At 45.4% G+C, this 12,579-nt stretch overlaps 1 protein-coding gene across 6 annotated transcripts in view; it reads left to right on the forward strand.

Moving 5' to 3' along the window:
- The window catches only part of CTNND2 (catenin delta 2), a 947,950-nt gene that overhangs the window by 913,135 nt on the left and 22,236 nt on the right, over positions 1–12,579 (forward strand). For 5 of the 6 annotated variants that reach the window (XM_036896685.2, XM_036896686.2, XM_036896687.2 and 2 more), the window contains one exon: positions 9,976–10,102. The exons of the other annotated variant lie outside the window; for it this stretch is intronic. In XM_036896685.2, coding sequence (XP_036752580.2) covers positions 9,976–10,102 — 127 coding nt within the window. The remainder of the gene's footprint in view (positions 1–9,975; positions 10,103–12,579) is intronic. 6 annotated transcript variants of the gene reach the window in all.

A 12,579-nucleotide genomic window follows, 5' to 3' on the forward strand; every position in this document is an offset into this window, starting at 1 on the left:
GACAACTGATGAGTACAGATGTAAAATACCTGACTTTTCAAATGTCAGAATGACTTCCATACTAGAAGCCAAAGTTTTGGATTTGTCAACCTAAAGACTGGACCTTGTTCAGTTTCACCCAGAATTTAACTTTGCAACACAAATTGGAAGACAAAGGGCATCATTAAAGATCATCCACATCAGATCTTTGTTTCAAGGCCCCAAAAGTGATGCCAGGGAAACAAGAGGACTGAGCTGGTCTTATTTCAATTTCCCAAGCAGTTTTTTGTAGTTTCCGTGGGTACCACTTAACTACTGGGAGCTAACAATGGTATACTTTCTTCCACCCAGTTACGTAAATTTCTTTCCAGCTTGTCAGTTCATCTCATTGATATTGGTTCTTTAGAATTAGGTCAATGGCAGTAAATCGAATCCCTGAACTGGATTTACTTTGTATTTACTTTAAGAGATGGTGTAAGTTTCCCCGCTATCTGAAAGTAGAGTATACCTATGAAGCCTTTCAAAACCAAAATGGCATAAAATGAAGAAGTAATTGTCATTTTGTAAAAGCAAAAGTCCTCTTCGGATTTCTTTTGGCTTGTGAGAACATGTACTCACGTAAGTCTTTCATTTCAGCAAATGGTGTAAAGCAAACTTTCGGATAGCAGGGGAACATTCTTATCCTTATATATACTGTACCGCTAAGTATCTAAATCGGTTTAATTAAATTTCATTAGAAGCACCAGAGCTGAAACAAACTAATGAAAGCAACTGGTATGTAAGGTGGTATTTATTTCTGTATTAAACTGCAAATACTCCCTTTTGGCCCTTAAAATTTAGTTTAAATATTTAACTCTAATAGCTTTCGGAATTGTTGATGGAATTAGTTTTAATGAATCTTTAGCAAACAGTTTACCTTAAAAAGAGATGGAAGCTTGTTTTATTATAGCAAAGAGAAGCTGAGGTTTCATTGACATGCAAATTATGGCCTGGTCTTCCATCTCACAGACTATGAATATTCTCTTCCATCTTTCCTATGTAGGAAATATTAATTTCCTTTTAATTGAAATAAGGAGGATATATGTATAACTACCACTCATGTGGGATCTTTTCTTTCTCTGCTTCAGGTGATTACATTAATAGGTTTATTCCACTTAAGAATGGTGGGAACACTGACACAAATTTGGGCAATCAAGTTTTTTGCAAGTGAGCCGTAATGTCTTAGCAGGTTACTTTTTTCCTAAGATAGCCACAACTCATGTTGTGACTATCATTTGAAAAATAGGTTCCTGATGAAGAAGTCCTGTTAGTAAATGCAAGTAATAAGCTGTAAGTGTTCTAGTTTGAATGAGTGAAGGGAGGTGCATTGCTAAAAGCCCAGAGGCTTTTCACCACACTTCCTTTATAGCTCAAGTCACTCAAAGCAAATTAGAATTGACAAGCTTTATGGGCTGAGAGCCTTCAAGGACAACTAACACAAAAAACTTGGATTTGTTGAAATAGTCTCTGTGGGCCTACTGAGAAATCCTTGTTTAGAGACCAACTAACATCATCATCGTATCAGATTAAGAAGTTCCAGAGCAGTTTTCCAAAGGGAGGACAAATGCCATTAACCATATACTGGCCCACAGTGTCTGGTATCTATTTCCACCTGATACCTTCAGTGGAAATAACAACTATTCTCCAATTTCAAGATTAATTATTTCTTGAAGATTTTGTCCAAGTCAGAGGTGCCGCCTATCATTAGAAAAGCTTTGTTAAATCTAAATTCTAAGTACAGAAGATAAAACCTTCAAACCCACTATGGAAGTAGAACTGTGCATGGGAACAACGCTGTGCAGCTTCCCATCGTAGCTGTGGGAATCCCTCATGCTGTCTCATCTCTAAAGGGTCAGAGGTCAGAGATCACAACGCCAGGGACGTAAAATTCTGCTCACAGCTAAACTCATCTCCCGAAGCACTTTAATGAGGATTTGGTATTTCACCCCTTTTCTCCTTCCTTCATCGCCAGATCCTCTAAACAGCCCCTGAGATGTTTACTCTTCCTCTCCACCTTCTCTCTAAGCTCTTGATTATATAGAGCGAGCAGCCTGTCTCCCGAATCCCTGTCCTCTTCCTCTGTCCCTCTCTGATTCAGCTCTGGGGGGCCAGGGGTTCCCTCACTGCTCAGCTGGCAGTGACAGGCTGCTCTGTGGTGGTCACAGGAGGCGGAAGTCCGAGGACACTCCCACACAGTTCCTTTTCACCGCATGGCACCAGGATGCCCTCCACACCCCCTGTTGGCATGCCTTGCCACCTGTACCTTTCTGGAACACTGACCCAGTCATCAGTGGCCCTGCCCAATCTTGTTTCCACAGGAGACCCTTTCGGAAGCCAGCCCTTTCCGTCTAGTGGGCATATTCCAGCAACGGGTAGGAGTCTCCTGTAACCAACCCTGAAAGAAACTGGAGCCCATCTAATGAGGGATGTGGTGCACTCACTCCCTGCCTTTTTTCCTGACTCACCTATGGATTTGTGTGTAGGGCACTGGGTGCATTTGGTGAAGGTGGCTGCTGGTGTTCTCTGAGCTGTGGGACATCGGGAGCAGCAGACACGAAGGTGGGGGTGGACCGAGTACGTGCTCGGAGAGCACCAAACGGAGCCAGCCCCAGGCCACGGCCAGATGTGGAAAGCACAGTGATGCTTCCAAATTATAACTAGACTGGTTAAAGAGGAGGCAATTTCATATCTCTCACATCGAAACATCAGCAGGCAAGAAAATTGCCATTTAAAATAGGCAAGCCATAGGCCTTTTTTTTTAGGTACAGTTGTACCTCAACTAACACTACCTTCCACCTGGTGGTAAGTATGTCATAAAAGGCAGATATACCAACAGCAGAAAAGGATACTGATGAGGTTGCTCTAAGCTAAAAGGCAATCATAAGGTTCTGATAATCTCCATTTGTTATAGAACAATACAGTCATAACTAAGAGGCTAGCTTGTAACATTAGATATCATTCATTTTACAGTAACTAATGCAGTCACCCTAAATCATCAAATCTAACTGCCATTTATTAGGTGCCTCAGTGTCACAGGTACTAGGCTAGAATCCAGGACTTCAGAAATAAACAAGGCCCACCCCTGCCTCACAGCCAGGGGCACAGACAGAATTTGTCACAGTCTGTGGTATGTTGTCAAAGCATTTTGTTTGTAGCAAGGAAAAATAAAAGTAGAGGAGCATACTCAAAGCTCCCCCAAACCTCAGAGGCATGATGCATTTAGCAGTAGTGATTTAATGAACATGTACTGCCTGCCTCCTATTTGCCCAACACAGAACTGGGCAGAATGAGTAAGATTTGATGGGCGGCAAGAGGGAAGGTGCTGTGGCGGGTGCTGGAACTGCCTGGTCAAAGGCACAGATCTACTGAATCCCACAGCCAGTGAATGCTGGTCATCAGGTATAAATGGGGTTCAGCATGTGTGTGGCACTCTGTGCTCTGACACTTTTGTTCCTGTAAAAGCCAACCTCAGAAAGGCCTTACCTGACATTCCCGGTGGAGTCAGAGGCTTAAGGGCTCCTAGGATTCAGTGCTAAAATTATTCCCTACCCCTGGTAGTCAGCACCAGCTATGATAGAAACTCCAAGGCACTGGTCCACATCATGCTTTTCATTAGCATCATCTGTGGGCTTTTGAAAAACACCAATGCCAGTCCCTACTCCAAGCAATTCAAACAGAATTTCAGGGCCTGAGCCCAGGCATTACTGTTTTTAAAAATTCCCAAACTGATTGACCCATTTTGCCCCTAACTTATGGAAAAGAAACTGAGACCGTGCTTACTGATAATTGCAATACTACCGTACACTGGGAGAGTTGGGGTGGCTCCTAAGAGCTTTCTGATCCCACCCCTCTGTTGACAGAGAGAGGAATGGGAAAGCAGCTGGAACCTTGACAACCAGCTCATGCTCACCCTTTACACACAAACTGAACAAATTCCTGTGCTGATCAGAATTGCATGTCCTGCACAATCTCCAGAAGAAGCTATGGGGCAAGTGTGTGTTGTATAAACCTCGTGTAGACCAGTCTGCAAGCTACCGGGTACCTTCATCTCATCTCCGTTAGTAGCGGTCTCTCCAGTAACACAGACTTCTTGGAGATGTTTACAAGATGGTCATTTTTAAAGTAGAGATTGTCATAAGTTCAGGAACCTCAAAATACTTAAGGGGAAGATATTTGGGAACTAGAGTGACCACCTTGCAGATGCACCATGAAGACCAGTGGCTGCAAGGCTGTGAATAACGTTTCGTTGGTTCTCGTGCACTCTGGACTGTTGAAAGTATGAATGCAGGTGATGGTGGCTTTGGGGAATAATATAATTTCATAAGGAAATGTACCAGGAACTTCCACACAGAAGCTGGAACTAGAAGGACAGTAAAGGATAAGATAAAGAAAATCAGTTTATTCCTAGTGGCAATTTAAAGTTCAATGACTTTGAACTCCTTTTTTGGATTTCTATCTCTATATACTTGGAACAATTTAACAGCCTCCAGTGTTAAGATTAATGTGTTAAAAATAAAAGCCAATTTGAGGCACAGATGTCCTATCACATTTTTTGACAGCTTGGCTGGGTCTTGAGCTGAAGGGCGCAACGTCTCTGTCGTTCTGCTGGAGGTGAACGACAGACATGGAAAGAATTCCTTATTGTCTGTATTAGGGATTAGCGGCTCTTCCCTACTTACTGTGGCTCATCTTCATTCTGTTTTTGCCCCTGACCTTTCTTATCTGACCCCTAGAAGCCAGAGAAATAATGGGAGGGGGAATCATGGTTAAGTACCCAAAAGAAGAGAATTCAGGGGTAAGTTTCTAGTCTTCAGTGAGTTAAAATTTTCAGAAGAAAAAAATAGTGATGGAAGAGGCAAATAATGATTTAATAGTTGCATGCCCAAGTTGTATGTGTTTATGTAAGTACTTTCAAGCTTTTCTGAGTGACAGTATGAAGTAAATGAATAATAAATTGGTGGCAAGCTGATGCGTAACGAGCATGTACACACTAGGTGATAGAAGGAATGATAGCTTAGCAGTAACTTCCCCAAAGAAAATACATCTTCATTTCCCTTCTTCCTTGGAAAACAAAATATTTTTTTTCAGTTGAATGACTAAAAACGTCATACAGTAAACAATGTGGAGGGACATGAGATTTGTCCTCGAGGAAATTAATTGCTCGGCATAACCAGATGAGTGTTGTCTGAGCTGTACCCTGACTGCCGGCACCCCAAGGTTGCTGTTTCCCATGAAGTTTGGAAGTGTGTCTCATCAGGATTAAAGCTGAGGTGCCATCTAGGCACTGTTGAAAGCAGCAGTGTTGGCATTCTATGCTTCAGTCACCACACCTTTCACTCTGCATCAGTGAACGAGAGGGAGGACAGAGATGGAGTGGGAACCAGGTCACCTCCACCGGCTCCTGCAGGGGCTCCCAAGCTGCCATCACCATGCACACATGTGCACCGTCACTGGCCATATGTGAAGAGTGGGACTAGGGTGGCATCCTTGTGTACCTGTTAAACCCATCAGCCACAGACAAATTACCTGCAAGGTCACATGTCTGTTGTGCTCTCTCATTCTCAGAACTGGGTCTCATGAAGAATTTGAAAGCCTTTTTTTTTTGGTGCAGCCTTATAATAATTCCTTCCTTTGGAAACAGTTTTATTATTACATCCACTTCCTGGACATTTCCAGAGATGTAAGTACTTACATGGTCCCAGTGTACTCTAAGCATCATGAAGCCTGAAATGCTGCGCAAACATGTGTCCAGTCACTTGTGTGGGAGGGAAATGCTGAGTAACCCATTGCCGTCTGGCTAGGTAAAACCAAATGTAGAATTGAGCCACATTTATGTGTAGTATCCTCTTAGGTCTTAGAACATACCAAATATTAGCCAATATTCTTATTGTGAAATACCTTGCTTACCTTTAATGAATATTATTATTTATTATTAGAGTATTATTTGTTCAAGACCAAAGAAGCCAAGGTTTTTAATGAAAGCAATTTCCTGAGCCACCACTCAAAATCCCAGAGTATATCTTCTAAATTGCAAGAGACAAACAAAATGATCTGCCTCTCTTTGCTGGATTTTAAGGATTTTTGCTGTCATCAAAGCATTCCTTTCAAAAGAAAGGAATGTCCTTTTTAAACAATTTTTTACATTGTTCCCATGTGTGAGTAAAGGGTGCATACACTTTTGAAATACTTTCCATCCTGAACGTGCCTTTGTAAGACTGCTCCCCTACCCTGGCCACCCCCTCAGGAGGATTTAAGGAAAGTGTGCAGACATTGCCTCTCCCTGCCCCGACTCCTGCCCCTCACCGCGACACACACACACACTTTTCCCCAAGGACGATTGCGCCATATGCCCTCTGTGCCCCATTACCTGAGTCACCACCAATTGCTCGAGACTTCAGGGTCACCCGTTGTTTCTGGCTGACTGGCCAGCCACCTGCCCTGATAGTCCACCTTTCCCCTACCCGCCCCCATTCCTTTCCCACTGTCCCCGTCCATGGGCTCTACCAGCAACCCCCTGCATGCATACTGCCTCCTCTGTTTCTCAACATTCCTGCTGGGACACTGGACTGTCCCCAAGTTCCTGCTGCCCGTACCCACCCCCTGCAGCCCTCTCAAGCGGTGCCCAGTTCCTTTCCCCTTCCCCTCCCCCACGCCACTAGGCTTGGAGTTGGGGTAGGTAGTCTTGCACCTTACTGCTTTTTCCAGAAACTTTTCTCCTCCCCTCCCTCAAGAACCCCCCTGGCATCTGTGAAGTACCCCCCTCCAACAGTCTGTGACCCTTTTAGCATCTCCAATCCACTGACTAGTTTCCATTCTCCACAGTCTCCCCAACAGCTTGACTTTCCTCTTTCCCTGCTCAGATCCCAGGTGCTTCCATGACGTGGCCTCTGTGCTCTTTATCCCTGTCTCCTTCCAAGTTACTCTCCTGACCAACCCCATCCATTCCATCTACTCCCGCACTTTCCCAGGGCAGCTGAATGTGGCTGGAGAAAAGCATGCAGCCATCTGAGTTCTTGCCATAAGCTGCCTGTCGCTCCTCAGCACCTGTCCTCCCAGCCTGCTGGCCTCCCGGCCGTCATCAGCCTGCTGCCCACTTACCTCGACCATTTTACCCCTTCTCCTCTTCCCCCGCTCTTCTTCCCTCTCTCCTCCCTTCGCTCACTGTCAGCGCTGCTCTTCTCTGCACCCCAGCCCTTTCTCACTGTCCGCGGATACCTCACCGCCTGCCACACCCTGAGAACATGCCACAGCCCCACCGTCTCCTCATGGCGTCCGCCTCGGCCGCCACTGTGCTCCCTCCTGTCCCCTGGCCGGTGAGCCCGCTGTTCCCCGAGTCCTCCCACCCCTCCCTTCTAAAGAACTTTCCTCCTGCAGTTTCTCCATTCCTCTCCTGCCACCAGCTCCTCCCTCTACGCCCAATCATCCCAGCAGCGTACTAAATGCTCACTCTCTTCCAGGTGACACAGTGACACATCTCTTGGCCACTCAGTCTCCTCAAGACCCATTTCTCTGCTCCCCTGTAACACTTTCCCAAGGCTGTCTGAATTTACCATTTCCTTCCCAACGATTCTCATCATCTTTTGAGCCCACCTGAATTAGACATTTACCACCTGCCCAAACAATGTACTTTTGTCCCAGTCCTGATGCCTCCCGCCTTCCCGAGGACAATGGTTAGTTCTTGGTCCTCCTCATCTAGCTGGTCCCCTCCTGCTTTCTGCATCCTGTCCCCTCATCCTGCCTGGCCTCACACCCCCCTGGTGCTCCTCCAGCTCACTCCGAGCCTCAGTCTGCTCTCAGTCTTCACCCTCTGTACTGGCGTGTCCAGGGCTCAGCCCTGTGTCTTCTGCTTTCCTTTACTTGCATCACATGCATGGCTTCTGTCCAGTTTCTTTGCCATAAATCCTATCTGATGCTGAACTCCAGAATTGTATCTCCAGCCCTGACATCGCTCCTGAAATCCTGACTTGCAGATCCTGCTTTATTCCCTCTTTCTTTTCATGTCCAACAGGCATCTGCAACCCAACCTGTCCAAACGGTAGTATTGATCCCGCCAGCTTAAGGCCACTTCTCTCCCAGTGTTCCCTGTCTCCATAAATGACACCTCCATTCCCTGTGGTTCACACCAGAAGCATAGGGGCAAAGCTTGATTATTCTCCCACACCCAATAGCCAAGTCAGCAGCAAACCCTCCAGGACAGACGCCAGATCCACCCCTTGCTCACCACTAGCCCCGCCCTTTGCTCACCACCAGTCCCCATCCGAACCAGGGTCACCTCTGCCCCTCTACGGTGGAATAACTTCTGGAGTGGTCTCTCTGCTTCTATGCTGCTCTCCCCAAACTGTCCTAGACTCTCAGGAGGATTCTTCCTGGGCCCCCCTGCCCAGTTCTCCTCAGGCACAGGGACCACCCATCTTCGCATCTTCTCTTCCCTTGGCCGGAAACCCCGACCTGTGTCTTCAAGTCCGGCTCCTTGTTATCCTCCAGGTCCCTGCATTGTTAACTGTTCCCAGAGCACTTGCCCGCCCACACCCCATAAACCAGCAACACCAGCTCCCCCCACCCACTTCCTGTGGTTCCCTAACTTTGCTTTTTGTTTCCCCTCAAGAACTTGCCAGTGTGCCCCATTTTACTACTAGTGTGTTTCTTTGCTTGCTTGCTATTTGACTTTGGGTGGCCCAGTAACTCTCTGAGGCTCAGGTTCCTTCTCTGTAAAATGGGCATAACAGTAGGATCCAGCCGTGGAATTGTTGAGAGAATCTTGTAGTAAGTACTCAAGAAGTGCTAAGCAGTAGCTTTTAGAACAGTGTATCTAATCGTGGCTTTATCCTACCAAACAGAATGAGAACTAGATAAACAAAGACACAAATATTGAAATGCACGTGGATTTGTTCTTCATTAACATTCATCTATTTATGTGTGCAATGATGCTCTATCGAACATCAGGTCTCTTCAAAGCCTAAATACTATCAGAGAAAGAAAAAGCTAGAAGACTTGAAAATGGTTGCCTCCGTGAAGCAGTAACTGAGGTCCAGGCAGGGGTCTGCTTTTCTTTGCTGCAATGTCAGTACTATTTGACATATTACTCTGAGACAAATAAATTGAATTAAATAAAGAAAAAAGACTGGAAAGAAATACTGTGACATGTTAACAGGCATTCTCTGGAGGGGGTGGGGGAGTGAAATTATTGCTATTTTTTTCTTTATGCCTTCTAAATTCACAAGATGGTCCATAATGTATTTATATCACTTTTACAATGAAAAATAGTATATGTGGTTTTCAAATATTAACTATATATTAGAAGGCTTAACAGAGGAATAATTGATAGGATGCATTTTTTAGTATATTGTAAATTGAAAAATATGATTTCTGGGGTGAACCCAAAATCATACCAGTGGAGGCATGAATCCTCAGTGACCTTGCTGAAGGCATTGAGCAGGCAGGGATGGGCTTTTGTGGCAGAGAAGGGGGTGTGAAATAATATAAGGGAGACAAAGTGGGGGGTGCTGCTCAATTCTGATGGCTAACAGGTTGCTCCTGGGAAAAAAACAGTTTGGAAGACCTTGAGGCAGTTGAAAAGAGGGCTAGAGAGAGCTGGAACCAAATGGGTAAAGAATAGATAGTTTCAGGGTCATCTAACATCCTGATCATCATATATTCATTTAAATAAAAGCTTCTGGCCAAAGCAGGTTTGCAAAAGGACCATTTATTCAACATTCAGGCAGGAAAGCAAGCCCTAAAAGCAGGCCCTCCCTGTGTCAGGCTGTCTGCAGGGAGCAGGAAGGTGGGTCTCAATCCACATTCGTCTTGGTTAACCTGCTGATGGAGCAGAGCTCCACGGTCTCTTTTGACAGGTGGTAGAAATGTTTTGCAAATTCAAGTGCTTGGAACGTGGAAATGTCAGGAGGTGAAGAATCACTTTGCCTCCCCCACTTAATAGGAGCATGCTGTTTGTTGCAGGATGGATGGTCACAATATCACTTTGTAGCCTCATCTTCCACCATCGAGAGGGATCGGCAAAGGCCCTACTCCTCTTCCCGCACGCCCTCCATCTCCCCTGTGCGCGTGTCTCCCAACAACCGCTCAGGTAAGGACACCAGCCCCAGGAGGCCTGATATACCCCCAGAGACATCACCCTCCTTCCTAGCCCTGTAGCTGCCCCCCACAGAAAGCAGAGCCATGCTGCCTCATACATTTACGAGAAATAGCAAATGAATCCGCTTTCTCTTGATAGAGGTGGAGACTTTGTGTTATGTATACACAGGCCCACGACAAGTCTCTCTTTCCAGTGGACTTCTAAAACTCTCCAAACAGGAGTCATAGGCATGAAATGCACATCATGGACCTGCCTTCATTGAGGAGCAAGAATAAAGGCAACTGTCAAGTGTTTGCAAATCAGTTGCATTCTATTGATTCTAACTGGGATAACGGAGCAGGGAAGGGAGCCTGCTGTTGCCTCCTTTAAGATGACATAATTTAAAATACATTATTGAGGGGTTCATAACTATTCCACATCTGATTAGCTTTTTATTATTACCTTTAAACCAGCAGTTACATCACTGATAAAGTCTTATTGTAGCCAACTGTAACTTTAAAGTCATTCAGTTTAATCTTTGCTAATTTTTGCACATTCCTATTGTTCAGATGTTGACTGAGTAACTTCTCTTACTGACTTGTGAAGGCACTTTGTTTTTACACCCTTTTCCAGTCACATTAGATAATGCCTGAGATTAAAGAGAAAAAGTAAAGGCAAAACAGAAGCACCTTATTTAGTATGTAAAAAGCATAGGTTTTATTGTTATTTTAGTCAGAGTGCAAGTTTTGAAAATTCTTCTTTTGATTTCTACATTTTGGTGTTCTGTTTGAGAAGGAAGGATGGATAAAGAATTCTATGCACACGCACACACACACACACACACACACACACACTCATCCATACGGGCTTTTATTTAAGAAAAGTTTCTTCTTGCTCTGCGCTGCCCTCCTGCTGAGGAACTGTTTTCTGGAAGTGCGTCTCAGAGGGCATGGCGGGGTGCTCGCCAGCATAGTGCTGTGTCTGCCCTTGAGGACATCTGTCAAAAAACTTTACATCACACATTACCATCAGAATAATGAGGGAAGTGAGAAATGAACGGGGAATATTTAAGTGAAATTAATTACCCTCTCCCAGCCCCATGAAGGCTTGTATTTTTAGCGTGGTGTTATTGCTTCTACCATTTAGTCATACACTAAATCAGGAACCCCCATGTGAGTGGAGAGACTTCCACCTGCCGCAGAAGCACAGACATGGCCTTTTATAAGTCTTATGCCTGGAATTCTTAAAGATACATAACAATGAGTCTGGGAAGCGCAAGGATGGTGCCATTTTAAAAGCTCTGTTTATTAAGAACCAGGCAGTGCTGGGAAGATGAGATGACTTAACGGATTGAAAGGTGCCCAAGGAGCGGCAATGCGTCAGGATCTCTCCATCCCGGCCACTCAGCCAGGGGGCTGCCTGGTGTTTCCGAGCGAGGCACATTGAAAACACCTCATAAACACTCATCTGCATGATTTCATTTTTCTGGGAGTGTAATCCTGCTTTCCTGGAGACTCAGGCTGCTGTGTGTGAGGTCTCAGAAGATAATTACACTCTTGAAGTCGTTTCATAAACCCCACCATGTGCAATATTGGATTCTAATTTTGAAAGCTTTGGTCTAGAGGCCCCAAAATGTTGTCCCTATGTGATTGCCACAGTGACTCATAAAAGGCTATTGCATTTATACAGAAAGACAGGAAGCAAAGGAGCAAGGGCAGGAAGGGGCTCTCCCAGGAGAAGGGGGGAGAGAGAGCAGGAGAGGGATGGGCAGAGCAGGAAGGAGGCAAGTGGGACCCAGAAGCCAGCGCTCTGAGAACGTGCAGGAGCTCCATCCATGCAGAGCCCAGTTGAGTTACATGAAGGAAATGCAGTTTTCTTCGTGGTCCTCCCAACAGGTTTACACCCAGAGAGTCTGGTCCCATTGGTTTGGGTGGGGCTCAGTCATCAGTGTATTTTGAAGTATTGCAGGGATTTGATTCCCATGGTCACCAGGAATGGAAACCTCTGAGGGTTTCAAGAGCTGAGCAGTGAGCCTCGATTTTATTTTGATAGGTTGGAGCAGTGGGTGGGGTCCTTCAGGAAAGGGGGGCCTGCAGTTGCCGTGACGTCCATGGAGCACTCTGGCCCTTATTCTGGTGTGTTTGCACATCCATTTCCTCGCCTGATTAAGAGCTCAGTTCAGAAGGTGCGACGTGATTCATGTTTCTGTCTCCCAGTGTCCAGCATAGGAATTTTCACATAGGCAGTACCAAGCTTGATGAAGTGAATCAAGTGGCTCAGTCTATGGCACAGAAATATGTAGGGAACAAGCAGACCCAGTGAGCTGGAGCTGAGGGATCCTACAGAGGGTAGGGAAACTGGAGCTTGGGCTCCAGCAAAGGAAAGAGGGCTTTATCCTAAGAATCAGAATTCCCTTAATAATCATCATGCTTATTAAAGATGGATTCCTAGGCCCACCCACTGAAAATTCACATTGCAGAGGTCCACAG

This window comes from Manis pentadactyla, chromosome 2 (genome assembly GCF_030020395.1).
Source record: "Manis pentadactyla isolate mManPen7 chromosome 2, mManPen7.hap1, whole genome shotgun sequence".
In the NCBI taxonomy this organism is placed as follows: domain Eukaryota; kingdom Metazoa; phylum Chordata; class Mammalia; order Pholidota; family Manidae; genus Manis; species Manis pentadactyla.